At 51.4% G+C, this 18185-nt stretch overlaps 1 protein-coding gene across 2 annotated transcripts in view; it reads left to right on the top strand.

The window, feature by feature from the left end:
* The window catches only part of TWF2 (twinfilin actin binding protein 2), a 49259-nt gene extending 32037 nt beyond the window's left edge, over positions 1-17222 (top strand). Inside the window, exons 3-9 of one of the 2 annotated variants that reach the window (XM_089668263.1) lie at positions 965-1143; positions 3971-4066; positions 5516-5620; positions 5863-5988; positions 8495-8645; positions 12767-12888; positions 16094-17222. In XM_089668263.1, coding sequence (XP_089524389.1) covers positions 965-1143; positions 3971-4066; positions 5516-5620; positions 5863-5988; positions 8495-8645; positions 12767-12888; positions 16094-16261 — 947 coding nt within the window. In that variant the 3' untranslated portion in view covers positions 16262-17222. The remainder of the gene's footprint in view (positions 1-964; positions 1144-3970; positions 4067-5515; positions 5621-5862; positions 5989-8494; positions 8646-12766; positions 12889-16093) is intronic. The other variant, XM_089668264.1, reaches the window with a different exon arrangement.
* Positions 17223-18185: the final 963 nt, after the last annotated feature.

The following is an 18185-nucleotide window of genomic DNA, read 5'->3' as shown; positions in this document are numbered from 1 at the left end:
GAAGGGTGCATGGATGGAGAGGGGACAGTGAAGGGTGCATGGATGGAGAGGGGACAGTGAAGGGTCCATGGATGGAGAGGGGACAGTAAGGAGTCCATGGATGGAGAGGGGACAGTAAGGAGTCCATGGATGGAGAGGGGACAGTAAAGGGTCCATGGATGGAGAGGGGACAGTGAAGGGTCCATGGATGGAGAGAGGACAGTGAAGGGTCCATGGATGGAGAGAGGACAGTAAGGAGTTCATGGATGGAGAGGGGACAGTGAAGGGTCCATGGATGGAGAGGGGACAGTAAGGAGTCCATGGATGGAGAGGGGACAGTGAAGGGTCCATGGATGGAGAGGGGACAGCGAAGGGTCCATGGATGGAGAGGGGACAGTAAGGAGTCCATGGATGGAGAGGGGACAGTGAAGGGTCCATGGATGGAGAGGGGACAGTAAGGAGTTCATGGATGAAGAGGGGACAGTGAAGGGTCCATGGATGGAGAGGGGACAGTAAGGAGTCCATGGATGGAGAGGGGACAGCGAAGGGTCCATGGATGGAGAGGGGACAGTAAGGAGTCCATGGATGGAGAGGGGACAGTAAGGAGTCCATGGATGGAGAGGGGACAGTGAAGGGTCCATGGATGGAGAGGGGACAGTAAGGAGTCCATGGGTAAAACGGGGATGGTGACAGCTGAACATGGAGGTGATGTAATGCATGTTGCTTCTAGGTTCATACTAGCTAGGGAAGATCAACAACAAACGCCTTACCTAGTGACACCCACGATGGGGGTCCAGGGCCTGCAGGTGGGACAACAGAGTCCGGGATACATGGAAGGGGGGGTAGTGGAACGAGTAACTACGGCGCAGTCATCTAGTATTACAAGATGAGGCAGATATTCATTGCTGGGATCAGTCATCCTGTAACGGGCGGTACATGGGAATGGTAAATCCATAATGGCGTCCGATGTTTCTCCTCCATGCAGAGCAGCTGGTGTTGGGCGCACACAAGGAGCTGCGACATAACTGGGACCAAGACTACGACGCCTTCATCCTCCCGCTTCTGGAAGACACGCAGCCATGCTACATCCTCTACCGCCTGGACAGCCAGAACGCACAGGGATTCGAGTGGCTCTTCCTGTCGTGGTCACCTGATCATTCTCCGGTACGTTCCCAGACCCCCTCCTCTCCAAATAGAAAGGGAACTTGGAATAATAGAGTCCTGTGTATTCCTTCCTTCAATCTTGTGTACTCTGTGCATTTCTTCCGGATTTATTCCTCTGTAGTCACAAAGGATATAAATCCACTTGGTGAGCACCAAATGCGTCTGCAAACTCAGATATTACCTTTTAAAAGTAGCAGTGACATCATCACTATGGGAGGGGCCCAGCAGGCTCCACCCGCTACAGGTCGCCTGCAGAAAACTACAGGAGGTAGTGGAGACCAGACCATTCACTCAGCAGTAGGAGAGAGAGAGTAGAGCGGTGGGAGGGGCCAGCAAGCTCCACCCACTACAGACTGCCCGCAGAAAAATACAGAAGGGGGCGGAGACAAGACCAGTCCCCCTGCACAAGAAGAGAGAGCTGTAGTGAGCGGTCTTTATTACAGGAAGTCTCACGCTGGATGGTGGCACAGATCTGAAAGACACAAAGCTCAGGAAGACGCAGGACCGGTGGATTTATTATCCAGTTCAGCTTTAATCCTTAAAGAGGCGCTGTAATAGTTTTCTATTCAGCATCACTTTGGTCTGCATTCCATGTTAAGGGCTTGTTTACATTAGTGGATTGGTTGGAGGGGGCAGTAAAGATAGGAAATAGGTGGTTGAGCCACAGTTTTACCACCCTTGACCACCCACCTTAAGCTGTCATGGTGGCCTGAGGTGGTACACATGCCACAGCAAAATATATACCCCATGTTGCATTTGGTGGGCAGTGATTGGGGGCCCATAGTAACTGTGTAATGTGTGAGGTTATGGCACAGTGATGCGGGATTAGAACATGCGTCTAGGAGCTGCCATATCCTGGTCAACTGCCCTCTGATAAGTGATCCACCATGGACGACCCTTTACTTTGTCAGGAAAGATTTATCACAGTCTCCTGGATTCTGTTGCAATTTTTTTTATTTCGTCTTTCAATGTCGTAAATTTGTTTCTTGCGACAATAGAAATGTTTTTGATCCCAATACATAAAACTCGGACAGTTCTTCCCTCTCCTTCCCGTCTTCAGTCCATTCCAAACCAGAGCAAAGCTTTGGCTTTCTGGAGAGGAAATCACCTGTGTATCTGGAAATGTCCACCCCCTCCAATCCCCTCCATCCCTTCCATCCCCTCCATCCCTTCCATCCCTTCCATCCCTTCCATCCCCTCCATCCCTTCCATCCCTTCCATCCCCTCCATCCCTTCCATCCCCTCCATCCCTTCCATCCCCTCCATCTCCTCCATCCCTTCCATCCCTTCCATCCCCTCCATCCCCTCCACCCCCTTCCATCCCCTCCACCCCCTTCCATCCCCTCCACCCCCTTCCATCCCCTCCACCCCCTTCCATCCCCTCCACCCCCTTCCATCCCCTCCATCCCCTCCATCCCTTCCATCCCCTCCATCCCCTCCACCCCCTTCCATCCCCTCCACCCCCTTCCATCCCCTCCACCCCCTTCCATCCCCTCCATCCCTTCCATCCCCACCATCCCCACCATCCCCACCATCCCCTCCATCCCCTTCATCCCTTCCATCCCCACCATCCCTTCCATCCCCACCATCCCTTCCATCCCCACCATCCCTTCCATCCGCACCATCCCTTCCATCCGCACCAACCCTTCCATCCCCACCATCCCCACCATCCCCTCCATCCCCTCCATCCCCTCCATCCCTTCCATCCCCTCCATCCCTTCCATCCCCTCCATCCCTTCCATCCCCTCCATCCCCTCCATCCCTTCCATCCCTTCCATCCCCTTCATCCCTTCCATCCCCACCATCCCCTCCATCCCCTCCATCCCCTCCATCCCCACCATCCCCACCATCCCTTCCATCCCCTCCATCCCTTCCATCCCCTCCATCCCTTCCATCCCCTCCATCCCTTCCATCCCCTCCATCCCTTCCATCCCCTCCATCCCCACCATCCCTTCCATCCCCTCCATCCCCACCATCCCTTCCATCCCCTCCATCCCCACCATCCCTTCCATCCTCTCCATCCCTTCCATCCTCTCCATCCCTTCCATCCCCTCCATCCCTTCCATCCCCACTATCCCTTCCATCCCCACCATCCCCACCATCCCTTCCATCCCCACCATCCCCTCCATCCCCACCATCCCCTCCATCCCCACCATCCCTTCCATCCCCACCATCCCTTCCATCCCCTCCATCCCTTCCATCCTCACCATCCCTTCCATCCTCACCATCCCTTCCATCCCCTCCATCCTTACCATCCCCTACATCCCTTCCATCCCTTCCATCCCTTCCATCCCCACCATCCCTTCCATCCCCACCATCCCTTCCATCCCCACCATTCCTTCCATCCCCACCATCCCTTCCATCCCTTCCATCCCCTCCATCCCTTCCATCCCCACCATCCCTTCCATCCCCACCATCCCTTCCATCCCCTACATCCCTTCCATCCCTACCATCCCTTCCATCCCTTCCATCCCTTCCATCCCTTCCATCCTTACCATCCCCACCATCCCTTCCATCCCCACCATCCCTTCCATCCCCACCATCCCTTCCATCCCCACCATCCCTTCCAACCCCACCATCCCTTCCAACCCCACCATCCCTTCCAACCCCACCATCCCTTCCATCCCCTCCATCCCTTCCATCCTTACCATCCCCTCCATCCCTTCCATCCCCTCCATCCCTTCCATCCCCTCCATCCCTTCCATCCCCTCCATCCCTTCCATCCCCTCCATCCCCTCCATCCCCTCCATCCCTTCCATCCCTTCCATCCCCTGGACCAGAACTCCAGACATAGAACATTCTCATCCTTTTTTTGTATTGCAAACAGGTGCGGCTGAAAATGTTGTACGCAGCAACCAGGGCGACTGTGAAGAAAGAGTTCGGGGGAGGACACATCAAAGATGAAATGTTTGGGACGCTAAAGGTCAGTGTGTTTGGGCCATGCGTTCTGTTCATTTGACCAACAGTGCAGTAGTGTTGTGCTTTCCTGGTCTCTGTGTGTAGACAAGCAGAGGTAAAGAAGTAGGCCCCACAAAGGTCCATCAGGTGGCCCAACAAGGGTCCATCATGTGGCCCCACAAAGGTCCATCAGGTGGCCCTTCAAAGGTCTATCGGGTGGCCCCACAAGGGTCCATCAGATGGCCCCACAAGAGCCCATCAGATGGCCCCACAAGGGTCTTTCAGGTGGCCCCAACATGGGTCCATCAGGTGACCCAGCAAGGTTGGGAAGGAATGAGGTAGCTTGCTGTTCATATATCAATTGTGTGATAAGTGATGCCTAAGTAAAGTCCGTTATATATTAATTCAGTATAGCAAGGGGTGAGGTAAAGAAATAGGCCCCACAAAGGTCCATCAGGTGGCTCTTCAAAGGTCAATCAGGTGGCCCTTCAAAGGTCAATCAGGTGGCCCTTCAAAGGTCAATCAGGTGGCCCTTCAAAGGTCCATCAGGTGGCCCCAACATGGGTCCATCATGTGGCCCCAACATGGGTCCATCATGTGGCCCCAACATGGGTCCATCATTTGGCCCCAACATGGGTCCATCATGTGGCCCCAACATGGGTCCATCATGTGGCCCCAACATGGGTCTATCAGGTGGCCCCAACATGGGTTTATCAGGTGGCCCCAACATGGGTTTATCAGGTGGCCCCAACATGGGTTTATCAGGTGGCCCCAACATGGGTCCATCAGGTGGCCCCAACATGGGTTTATCAGGTGGCCCCAACATGGGTTTATCAGGTGGCCCCAACATGGGTCCGTCAGGTGGCCCTAACATGGGTTCATCAGGAGGCCCCAACATGAGTCCGTCAGGTGGCCTCAACATGGGTCCATCAGGTGACCCAACAAAGGTCCATCAGGTGGCCCAGCAAGGTGGGGAAGGTAACCAGGTAGCTTGCTGTTCATATATCAATTGTGTGATAAGTGATGCCTAACTAAAGTCGGTTATATATGAATTCAGTACAGCAAGGGGGGAACCTTAATATCAAGAAGAGATAGATGGACCTTGACCACAGATCTTATTTATTGTTCATAGAGGTGTACAGCCAACACATCAGGTTAGTTAAGAGTCCCCTTTGTGAGGGCTGTCTGTGGTCCAGATCTTCTGCATTATCTGCCCTCCATGTCCCTACATTTTCTTACACAGGGGGTTGCGAATGCCTTTAATGGACAGACTGGGGCACAGATCTCCCCTCTGACTGTGAGAATTCATTAGTGGTTAGTCCAGAATCCACCAAACATTGGGGGGATCAGCTGTGGGAGGAGCACACATCACATCTGTAGAAAGGCCGGGTCACTGATGAACCTGAGAATGTTGTGTTGGATGTGTAGATATCTCTGCATTTCCAAGATGTAACTGTATTTGTCTGTGTGGCAGGAAGACGTTGCCCTCCACGGTTACCAGAAACACGTCTCTTCTTGTGCTGCGCCGGCACCACTGACCGCGGCTGAGCAGGAACTGCAGCAGATCAAGATAAACGAGGTAAGGGTTGGGGGTGGTGGTGGTTGGGTTGGGTTGGGGGTGGTGGTGGTGGGGTTGGGTTGGGTGGTGGTGGTGGTGGTGGGGTTGGGTTGGGTGGTGGTGGTGGTGGTGGTGGGGTTGGGTTGGGTTGGGGGTGGTGGTGGTTGGGTTGGGTTGGGTGGTGGTGGTGGTGGGGGAAGAGGGGAGAGGGATCGGTGAGCACAGAGTGGTGTTCCTCTCCCTTGACCACGTCTCTTCTGCAGGTGAAGACGGAGATCAGTGTGGAGAGCAAACAGCAGACGCTGCAGGGGCTGTCCTTCCCGCTCAGGCCGGAGGCGGAGGAGGCCGTCCAGCTGCTGAAACAGAAGAAGATCAACTACATCCAACTGGTAAGTGACGAGCTCCCAGCCTCCCAGCCGGGGTTATGGGCCAAAATCTGCATTCCTTTTACTTTAATTTAGTTTTTTTTATTTTATTTTGTTTTGTTTTTTTGGTTTTTTTTATGTTTTTTTTTTATTTCTTTTATAAATTTGATTCGTTTTATACTTTTAGTTTTATCTTTATTTTTTAGTGATAATTTTTTGTGTTGATATTCGTTTTATCTGGATTTTATATATATATATTTTTATTTATTTTCCAAGTGGTGGGCGGAGTTATGCAAATACAACACCTTGATGGGTGGGAAACAGTCTGGGGGGGTTGGCGGGGGGGGGGAGGTTCTTAGGCTGTCTGTATTTGTATAGGTAACGCCAGGGCAATCCATTTGATACAAAGCTTGTCTCCGCCTCCTGCCCACCTCTGAGCACCATCTTTTGGTTCCACCCCGTACCCAGCGCCCCTTTTATAGAATACAGAACCAAGTATCGCTTTGTATGGAATTTGTTAATGATAAGCTGTAAAGTACATCCTTTGACAACACCCCCCTCAACAATAGATCCCCCCAAAACAAAACACCCCCTCCCCCAAGCAACAATAAATGCACTCCAGCATCAATAGACCCCCCCAGCAGTCAACAACAATAGACCCCGTCCTAAGCAGTATACCCCTCTTAGGAACAACTGACACCCCCAGCAACAATTGATCTCCCCTCAACAACCCCCCCCCCCCCACAAGCAACAATAATTGCACTTCAGCATCAATAGACCCCCCCCCCCCAGCAGCCAACAACAATAGACCCAGCTCTAAACAGTATACCCCTCGCAGGAACAACTGACCCCCCAGCAACAATAGTTTCCACAGCAGCCAACTTCAATAGATCCTCCTGAACACCTCAGCATTCCTTGTTGTTACATATTTTCAGTGCTGGAGGTGCCGGAACTGCTGAAAAAAAGCCCTGGGTAACGCCCATGTGTGATGCTGAACCTCTACGATGGAAAGAACTGAAACCCAGTGAATGAAAGGGGCGGGGCTACAGTCAGGCTGGGGAGGAAAGGTCTAGACTGGATGCTGGATGTCCTCCAGCCAGGAAATGAGGCGGAGCTATATCTGACTGGCTGCAGCTTCTAATACACATTGTGAGAAACCCTCAGTGTGCGGTGACATCAGAGGAACCCATTCCAGTCCAGGGGAGGAGCCAGTACACCTGTGCAAAACTGAAGGGGAGGAGCCAGTACACCTGTGAAAGACTGAAGGAGAGGAGCCGGAACACCTGTGCAAGACTGGAGGGGAGGAGCCAGTACACCTGTGCAAGACTGAAGGGGAGGAGCCGGTACACCTGTGAAAGACTGGAGGGAAGGGGCTGGTACACCTGTGCAAGACTGAAGGGGAGGAGCCGGTACACCTGTGAAAGACTGGAGGGAAGGGGCTGGTACAGCTGTGCAAGACTGGAGGGGAGGAGCCAGTACACCTGAGCAAGACTGAAGGGGAGGAGCCGGTACACCTGAGCAAGACTGAAGGGGAGGAGCCGGTACACCTGAGCAAGACTGGAGGGGAGGGGCCGGTACAGCTGTGCAAGACTGGAGGGGAGGAGCCGGTACACCTGAGCAAGACTGAAGGGGAGGAGCCGGTACACCTGTGCAAGACTGAAGGGGAGGAGCCGATACACCTCTGCAAGACTGGAGGGGAGGAGCCAGTACACCTGTGCAAGACTGAAGGGGAGGAGCCGATACACCTCTGCAAGACTGGAGGGGAGGAGCCAGTACACCTGTGCAAGACTGAAGGGGAGGAGCCGATACACCTCTGCAAGATTGGAGGGGAGGAGCCGGTACACCTGTGCAAGACTGAAGGGGAGGAGCCGATACACCTCTGCAAGACTGGAGGGGAGGCTAGAGGCAGGATTTAGCGAGATTCACCCATGAGCTGCCTCGTTACACAGTGCAAATCCTCTTTCTATGTGATGGGTGAATCTTGGTTATCATTGGAATCTTTCGGTTATTCTGTATGCTGATTGGTGAATCCTTGGTTGAAATTCTCTCTGACAATCACATGGAAATCCTGTACAATACAGACGGGTGAATGTCCAGCAGGCAATCTGTCAACAATTCCTACTGAGTGGCTAGTGGTAGCCTGTGTGTGAAAAGGAGTGCAGTGCGCCACCTGGTGTCTATAAAGTAGAATGCACAACAGCCGTATAATATAATGTACAGTAATAAAATATCAGTATAAATGTTTCTTTGGTCCTGGCCCCAATAGAGAAAATATGTAAAAGCCTCAGTACTTTCACCTTAAATAGACTGCAGATTTCCGAAATTTTAAAGGCATTGAAATCTCCCACTGATACAGATTTGTCACCCTGGACTCCGCGCTCCCATGTCACACATTGCTGTATATACAGTGTACTGTATATAGGATCTGTGTATGTGATATAAAACTTCGGTAAACATTGCTCTTTGTGCTGTTTTTGTCTTCTTGTGTGTTTTTTTTTTTCTTTTGTTTGAGAACTTTCTTTGCTTTCAGAAATTGGATATAGAAAAGGAAACCATCGACCTGGTCCACACCAAGCACACGGACATCCAGGATCTACCGGCCAGAGTCCCCAAAGACTCGGCTCGCTATCACTTCTTTCTGTACAAACACTCCCACGAAGGAGACTACCTGGAGTCTATAGGTAGGTGAGGTGTATCGGGGAAGTGGAGTCTATAGGTAGGTGAGGTGTATAGGGGAAGTGGAGTCTATAGGTAGGTGAGGTGTATAGGAGAAGTGGAGTCTGTGGGTAGGTGAGGTGTATAGGGGAAGTGGAGTCTATGGGTAGGTGAGGTGTATAGGGGAAGTGGAGTCTATGGGTAAGTGAGGTGTATAGGGGAAGTGGAGTCTATGGGTAAGTGAGGTGTATAGGGGAAGTGGAGTCTATAGGTAGGTGAGGTGTATAGGAGAAGTGGAGTCTGTGGGTAAGTGAGGTGTATAGGGGAAGTGGAGTCTATGGGTAGGTGAGGTGTATAGGGGAAGTGGAGTCTATAGGTAAGTGAGATGTATAGGAGAAGTGGAGTCTATGGGTAAGTGAGGTGTATAGGGGGAGTGGAGTCTATGGGTAGGTGAGATATATAGGGGAAGTGGAGTCTATAGGTAGGTGAGGTGTATAGGAGAAGTGGAGTCTGTGGGTAAGTGAGGTGTATAGGGGAAGTGGAGTCTGTGGGTAGGTGAGGTGTATAGGAGAAGTGGAGTCTGTGGGTAAGTGAGGTGTATAGGGGAAGTGGAGTCTATAGGTAGGTGAGGTGTATAGGAGAAGTGGAGTCTGTGGGTAAGTGAGGTGTATAGGGGAAGTGGAGTCTATGGGTAGATGAGGTGTATAGGGGAAGTGGAGTCTATAGGTAGGTGAGGTGTATAGGGGAAGTGGAGTCTATGGGTAGATGAGGTGTATAGGGGAAGTGGAGTCTATAGGTAGGTGAGATGTATAGGGGAAGTGGAGTCTATAGGTAAGTGAGGTGTATAGGAGAAGTGGAGTCTATGGGTAGGTGAGGTGTATAGGGGAAGTGGAGTCTATAGGTAAGTGAGATGTATAGGAGAAGTGGAGTCTATGGGTAAGTGAGGTGTATAGGGGGAGTGGAGTCTATGGGTAGGTGAGATATATAGGGGAAGTGGAGTCTATAGGTAGGTGAGGTGTATAGGAGAAGTGGAGTCTGTGGGTAAGTGAGGTGTATAGGGGAAGTGGAGTCTATGGGTAGATGAGGTGTATAGGGGAAGTGGAGTCTATAGGTAGGTGAGATGTATAGGGGAAGTGGAGTCTATAGGTAAGTGAGGTGTATAGGAGAAGTGGAGTCTATGGGTAAGTGAGGTGTATAGGAGAAGTGGAGTCTATGGGTAGGTGAGGTGTATAGGGGAAGTGGAGTCTATGGGTAGGTGAGGTGTATAGGGGAAGTGGAGTCTATAGGTAAGTGAGATGTATAGGAGAAGTGGAGTCTATGGGTAAGTGAGGTGTATAGGGGAAGTGGAGTCTATAGGTAGGTGAGATATATAGGGGAAGTGGAGTCTATAGGTAGGTGAGGTGTATAGGAGAAGTGGAGTCTGTGGGTAAGTGAGGTGTATAGGGGAAGTGGAGTCTGTGGGTAGGTGAGGTGTATAGGAGAAGTGGAGTCTGTGGGTAAGTGAGGTGTGTAGGGGAAGTGGAGTCTATAGGTAGGTGAGGTGTATAGGGGAAGTGGAGTCTATAGGTAAGTGAGGTGTATCGGGGAAGTGGAGTCTATAGGTAGGTAGGTGTATAGGGGAAGTGGAGTCTCTAGGTAGGTGAGGTGTATAGGGGAAGTGGAGTCTCTAGGTAGGTGAGGTGTATAGGGGAAGTGGAGTCTCTAGGTAGGTGAGGTGTATCGGGGAAGTGGAGTCTATAGGTAGGTGAGGTGTATCGGGGAAGTGGAGTCTATAGGTAGGTGAGATGTATAGGGGAAGTGGAGTCTATGGGTAAGTGAGGTGTATAGGGGAAGTGGAGTCTATAGGTAGGTGAGGTGTATAGGGGAAGTGGAGTCTATGGGTAAGTGAGGTGTATAGGGGAAGTGAAGTCTATAGGTAGGTGAGGTGTATAGGGGAAGTGGAGTCTATAGGTAGGTGAGGTGTATAGGGGAAGTGGAGTCTATAGGTAGGTGAGGTGTATAGGGGAAGTGGAGTCTATAGGTAGGTGAGGTGTATAGGGGAAGTGGAGTCTATGGGTAAGTGAGGTGTATAGGAGAAGTGGAGTCTATGGGTGGGTGAGGTGTATAGGGGAAGTGGCGTCTATGGGTAGGTGAGGTGTATAGGGGAAGTGGAGTCTATGGGTAGGTGAGGTATATAGGGGAAGTGGAGTCTCTAGGTAGGTGAGGTGTATAGGGGAAGTGGAGTCTCTAGGTAGGTGAGGTGTATAGGGGGAGTGGAGTCTATAGGTAGGTGAGGTGTATAGGGGGAGTGGAGTCTCTAGGTAGGTGAGGTGTATAGGGGAAGTGGAGTCTATAGGTAGGTGAGGTGTATAGGGGAAGTGGAGTCTATAGGTAGGTGAGGTGTATCGGGGAAGTGGAGTCTATAGGTAGGTGAGGTGTATCGGGGAAGTGGAGTCTATAGGTAGGTGAGGTGTATAGGGGAAGTGGAGTCTATGGGTAGGTGAGGTGTATCGGGGAAGTGGAGTCTATAGGTAGGTGAGGTGTATCGGGGAAGTGGAGTCTATAGGTAGGTGAGGTGTATAGGGGAAGTGGAGTCTATGGGTAGGTGAGGTGTATCGGGGAAGTGGAGTCTATAGGTAGGTGAGGTGTATCGGGGAAGTGGAGTCTATAGGTAGGTGAGGTGTATCGGGGAAGTGGAGTCTATAGGTAGGTGAGGTGTATCGGGGAAGTGGAGTCTATGGGTAGGTGAGGTGTATAGGGGAAGTGGAGTCTATGGGTAGGTGAGGTGTATCGGGGAAGTGGAGTTTCTAGGTAGGTGAGGTGTATCGGGGAAGTGGAGTCTATAGGTAGGTGAGGTGTATCGGGGAAGTGGAGTCTATAGGTAGGTGAGGTGTATAGGGGAAGTGGAGTCTATAGGTAGGTGAGGTGTATCGGGGAAGTGGAGTCTATAGGTAGGTGAGGTGTATCGGGGAAGTGGAGTCTATAGGTAGGTGAGGTGTATCGGGGAAGTGGAGTCTATAGGTAGGTGAGGTGTATAGGAGGAGTGGAGTCTATGGGTAGGTGAGGTGTATAGGGGGAGTGGAGTCTATGGGTAGGTGAGGTATATAGGGGAAGTGGAGTCTATAGGTAGGTGAGGTATATAGGGGAAGTGGAGTCTCTAGGTAGGTGAGGTGTATAGGGGAAGTGGAGTCTATGGGTAAGTGAGGTGTATCGGGGAAGTGGAGTCTATAGGTAGGTGAGGTGTATAGGGGAAGTGGAGTCTATAGGTAGGTGAGGTATATAGGGGAAGTGGAGTCTATAGGTAGGTGAGGTATATAGGGGAAGTGGAGTCTATAGGTGGGTGAGGTATATAGGGGAAGTGGAGTCTATAGGTAGGTGAGGTGTATAGGGGAAGTGGAGTCTATAGGTAGGTGAGGTGTATCGGGGAAGTGGAGTCTATAGGTAGGTGAGGTGTATCGGGGAAGTGGAGTCTATAGGTAGGTGAGGTGTATAGGAGAAGTGGAGTCTATGGGTAGGTGAGGTATATAGGGGAAGTGGAGTCTCTAGGTAGGTGAGGTGTATAGGAGAAGTGGAGTCTATGGGTAGGTGAGGTATATAGGGGAAGTGGAGTCTATAGGTAGGTGAGGTGTATAGGGGAAGTGGAGTCTATAGGTAGGTGAGGTATATAGGGGAAGTGGAGTCTCTAGGTAGGTGAGGTGTATAGGGGAAGTGGAGTCTCTAGGTAGGTGAGGTATATAGGGGAAGTGGAGTCTATAGGTAGGTGAGGTATATAGGGGAAGTGGAGTCTATAGGTGGGTGAGGTATATAGGGGAAGTGGAGTCTATAGGTAGGTGAGGTGTATAGGGGAAGTGGAGTCTATAGGTAGGTGAGGTGTATAGGGGAAGTGGAGTCTATAGGTAGGTGAGGTGTATAGGGGAAGTGGAGTCTATAGGTAGGAGAGGTATATAGGGGAAGTGGAGTCTATAGGTAGGTGAGGTGTATAGGGGAAGTGGAGTCTCTAGGTAGGTGAGGTGTATAGGGGAAGTGGAGTCTCTAGGTAGGTGAGGTGTATAGGGGAAGTGGAGTCTATAGGTAGGTGAGGTATATAGGGGAAGTGGAGTCTATGTCTTATGGTCAGATTTCTTCTGTCCTTTATCTTGAAGTCGCTCGTTGCTCCTCTCCTTCGCAGTGTTCATCTACTCCATGCCGGGATACAAGTGCAGTATAAAGGAGCGCATGCTGTACTCCAGCTGTAAGAACCGTCTCCTGGAGTCCGTGGAGCAGGAATACCAGCTGGACATCGCCAAAAAGGTACCATTGAAGGATAAACATTCCCGCTTCATTTCGGGTCTTCCTGGGGGGATGGGGGATTAAAAATCTTTATTTTATGAAAAAAATTTTAAAACATCTTTTTTTTTCCACTTTAATATCATTGTATTATTATTTTTTTTTATAAATAAATTTATTGGTATCACAAGGGGATAAACAGTCCCCCTATATGGAGACATCAGGGTTCCTTTAGACCCCTGATATCTCCTCTCCCCTGCCCTCCAAAGTAGCTAACCAAGCACAGGTCGTGAATGACGGTAAGTTTGTCACTTCTGGGATCATTCTTCATGGAGGAGATGGGGGAATGGATGTTCCTCCATCTCCCCTGTGGCCAGTCATTTCAACCACTTACCGTAGTCCTGGGCTCCCTGATTGGGTGGATGTACGGCCATCACTGTACAAGAAAGCTGGTCACTGGCTAAAAAAAATAATACCAGGATCACGGCTGCAGCTGCTGACCGCTTATTGGCCGGGACATTTTAATACGTAGATTGGTTGGCAAGTGGTTAATTATGGCAGGTCTGGTCACCTGGTTAATCTGGAGACTTTGAGACCCCAGTCCTTGGTGGTTCCCCTCCACAACATAAAGGTTTTCACGAGATAAATCATACACTTAGGAATTCGCTGAAGCAGCAATAATTACAGGAGACATTCATTTCTGTTATCTCGGAACACCTCATTAACATGACTGACCTCCAGGTTCCCAAATACCTCACTTGTAGAACAAGGAGATTACCTGTCTCCATGACATTCCAAGAATCCCAACAACAGCTGTCTGTTCTTACAGTTTTTTGCAAGGTCGTTCTGACAAACAAACCTGTTATTATATAAGGAACCTGACATTAGCATATAAGCACTTAAAGTGTTACTAAACATTCACCATATCCGATCTCCCCGGACCCCGCATTCACTATATCCGCTCTCCCCGGACCCCGCATTCACTATATCCGCTCTCCCCGGACCCCGCATTCACTGTATCCGCTCTCCCCGGACCCCGCATTCGCTATATCCGCTCTCCCTGGACCCCGCATTTACTATATCCGGTCCCCCTGGACCCCGCATTCACTATATCCGCTCTCCCCGGACCCCGCATTGACTATATCCGCTCTCCGGGGACCCCGCATTGACTATATCCGCTCTCCGGGGACCCCGCATTCACTATATCCGCTCTCCCCGGACCCCGCATTGACTATATCCGCTCTCCCCGGACCCCGCATTGACTATATCCGCTCTCCCCGGACCCCGCATTGACTATATCCGCTCTCCCCGGACCCCGCATTCACTATATCCTCTCTCCCCGGACCCCGCATTCACTATATCCGCTCTCCCCGGACCCCGCATTCGCTATATCCGCTCCCCCCGGACCCCGCATTCACTATATCCGCTCTCCCCGGACCCCGCATTCACTATATCCGATCTCCCCGGACCCCGCGTTCACCATATCCGCTCTCCCCGGACCCCGCATTCACCGTATCCGCTCTCCCCGGACCCCGCATTCACCATATCCGCTCTCCCCGGACCCCGCATTCACCGTATCCGCTCTCCCCGGACCCCGCATTCACCGTATCCGCTCTCCCCGGACCCCGCATTCACCATATCCGCTCTCCCCGGACCCCGCATTCACTGTATCCGCTCTCCCCGGACCCCGCATTCACTATATCCGCTCTCCCCGGACCCCGCATTCACTATATCCGCTCTCCCCGGACCCCGCATTCACTATATCCGCTCTCCCAGGACCCCGCATTCACTATATCCGCTCTCCCAGGACCCCGCATTCACTATATCCGCTCTCCCCTGACCCCGCATTCACTGTATCCGCTCTCCCCGGACCCCGCATTCACTATATCCGCTCTCCCCGGACCCCGCATTGACTATATCCGCTCTCCCCGGACCCCGCATTCACTATATCCGCTCTCCCCGGACCCCGCATTCACTATATCCGGTCTCCCCGGACCCCGCATTCACTATATCCTCTCTCCCCGGACCCCGCATTCACTATATCCGCTCTCCCCGGACCCCGCATTCACTATATCCGCTCTCCCCGGACCCCGCATTCACTATATCCTCTCTCCCCGGACCCCGCATTCACTATATCCGCTCTCCCCGGACCCCGCATTTACTATATCCCCTCTCCCCGGACCCCGCATTCACTATATCCGCTCTCCCAGGACCCCGCATTCACTATATCCGCTCTCCCAGGACCCCGCATTCACTATATCCGCTCTCCCCGGACCCCGCATTCACTATATCCGCTCTCCCCGAACTCTGCATTCACTATATCCGCTCTCCCTGGACCCCGCATTTACTATATCCGGTCCCCCCGGACCCCGCATTCACTATATCCGCTCTCCCCGGACTCTGTATTCACTATATCCGCTCTCCCCGGACCCCGCATTCACTATATCCGCTCTCCCCGGACCCCGCATTCACTATATCCGCTCTCCCTGGACCCCGCATTCACTATATACTCCCTGTACGCTCCCAGCACGGTAACCGGCTGGCATTAGAAAGCTCCCAATGCATACGTGTGATCGTGAGTTTTCCAATCATGTGACCACTGTGACTGCCAATCACAGGGGTCACATGATTGGAATCTCTGCCTTCCGGCATTTAGAACCTCTTAAAGGGCCAGGAGGTGGCGGTGGGAAGGGGTTACAGTGGTTGCAACAGCTGAAGGATTTTTGTTATCTTCATGTATTCTACGTATGAAGGTAAAAAACCTTCTGTGTGCAGCATCTCCCCCAGCCCCCCCCCCCTAATACTCACCCGAGCCCCCTTCTTGATCCAGCGATGTGCACAAGAGCCTTGGCTGTCCCTCGACTCTCTCTCCTCATTAGCTGAGACATCAGCGGGAGCCATTGACTCAATCACAGCCAAGAAGCAGGGGGCGGAGCTGAGCCGCGGCTCTGTGTCCTATGGATGCTTGGGAGCGAGCACGCACCAGTGCCCCCATAGCAAGCGACTTGCTATTTGGGGCACTGGTCAAGGGGGAGCAGCCAGGAGTGCCGTCAGGGGACCCGAGAAGAAGAGGATTGGACCATTGCACAGAGCAGATAAGTACGACATGCCTGATATGGACCTTTATTAGCACTTTAGGTATAAAAATCGTTCTATCATTCGTCATTCCTATTGGCTTCGGATACATTTTGTAGAAGTGATACATTGTCTTCTTCTTTACCTTCTCTAGATTGAAATCGAAGACGGGTCTGAATTGACGTCCGAGTTCCTCTACGACGAAGTCCACCCCAAACAACACGCCTTCAAACAGGCCTTCGCCAAACCCAAGGGACCCGCCGGGAAGCGCGGCCAAAAGCGCCTTATCAAAGGCCCCGGGGAAAACGGAGAGGACAGTTAAATGGGGGCGAATCCCACCCTGATCCGGGCTTCCGTTGATTGGCAGGATGGGGCCTGCGCCGCGTGCGGGATCCTCTTTGGGTTATTTTGCTTCCTCCGCGATACGGCAGGTTGGGTTGGTGTGGTTGGGCCCCAGGAAACCTCTGCCCCTCCCCCCCATCCTTTTCAACCTTTTTTTCCCCGCTCGTGGCTTGTTCCATTCAGATAAATCCTTTTAAATTTTTTTTTTTTTTTTTTCTTTTGTAAAACTTTTCTGCTTTTGTCTACGCCAGAATGATGTGGGAGCTGGTGAAAAATTTCCCGCGCATGCTCATTTCACAGAGATGCTTCAACGTGCCTCTTTCTTGTGTCAATGTACAAATCCTAGAGGTCCAAAATAAAATTTTATATATATATATATATATATATATATATGGTTCCGCTGATCCTCTGGACATGCTGGATTCTCGATGGAGTTCTGAGTTGCCACTTTCCACGTAGCGCCGCCATTGCCCGCTTTTCCCGCCTGTTAATGTTTTATTTCGTTGGAGTTGCACAATCGATATCTAATGTTACATTTCGTGAAATCGCTTCCAATACTTGAACAGAAAAATTCTATTCTTTGGGGGGGGGGGAGGGGGAATAGGGGGCGCTATATTATCATGATACATTTCTGAACAAAGGACAATAAATTCTCTCTTTGCTCCGTATTTTGGCCGTACGCGACGCATACAGCGGGCGGACGCGGTTGTTGCCGCTGCTTCTCTTTTGGTCAGACGCTTACTGCCAGACATGTTGAGGCTGCTGATGTCATCCGGGACTGTTTCAATTCTCTCCTGGGGGTGGTCTACATTCCAGACAATAGCAGTAGTTGACGATCGGAATCTAACGTTGAAAAGAATCAAATGATTTCACCCATAGCCCTGTATTTTCTATAGAAAGAAAAAAAAAAAAACTAAATAAATAAACTTGTTTTTTAAATACTTTGACTTGGTGTGGTTTCATCGTGGAATGGAATGCTTTGTAGTGAACTTGTCATTAAAATGTATAGAAAGGCCAACTCTGTGTTTAGAGTGCCGTCTGGGTTCCCCCAGGTTCCAGTTTCCCCGGATCAGAATGATGAGTTGCCATGGTGTAGATGGGTTTTGCCCCGGGTCAGCGGCATGAGTTGCCATGGTGCGGATGGGCTTTCTTCTGGATCAGCATCATAAGTTGCCATGGTGCAGACTGGTTTTGCCCCAGATTTGCATCATGAGTTACCATGGTGCAGATGGGCTTTGCCCCGATCAGTGCCATGAGTTGCCATGGTGCTGATGGGCTGTCCCTTGAATCGGTGTCATGAGTTGCTATGGTGCAGATGGGCTTTGCCCCGGATAAGCATCATGAGTTGCCATGGTGCTGATGGGTTTTCCCCTGGATCAGTGTTATGAGTTGATATGGTGCAGACCTGCTTTGCCCTGGATCAGCATCATGAGTTGCCATGACACGGATTGGCTTTTCCTTGGATCAGCAACATAAGTTGCCATGGTGCAGACGAGCTTTGCCACTGATCAGAGCTATATGTTGACATGGTGCAGACAGGCTTCTCTCCGGATCAGTGTCATGAGTTGCCATGGTGCTGATGGGCTGTCCCTTCAATCAGTGGCATGAATTGCCATGGTGGAGATGGCCTTGACCTGGATCAGCGTCATGAGTTGCCATGGTGCAGAGGGGCTTTGCCCCGGATCAGCGTCATGAGTTACCATGGTGCTAATGGGCTTTGCCCCAAATCAGCGGCATGAATTGCCATGGTGCAGATAGGCTTTCCCCTGGATCAGTGTCATGAGTTGCCATGGTGCAGACAGGCTTTGCCCCGGATCAGCGTCATGAGTTGCCATGGTGCTAATGGGCTTTGCCCCAAATCAGCGACATGAATTGCCATGGTGCAGATGGGCTGTCCCCTGGAT

The sequence above is a fragment of the Staurois parvus genome, unplaced genomic scaffold (genome assembly GCF_062004578.1).
Source record: "Staurois parvus isolate SC_StPar_1 unplaced genomic scaffold, SC_StPar_1.0 ptg004034l, whole genome shotgun sequence".
Classification (NCBI taxonomy): Eukaryota; Metazoa; Chordata; class Amphibia; order Anura; family Ranidae; genus Staurois; species Staurois parvus.
This window is presented reverse-complemented; position numbering and strand designations above follow the sequence as displayed.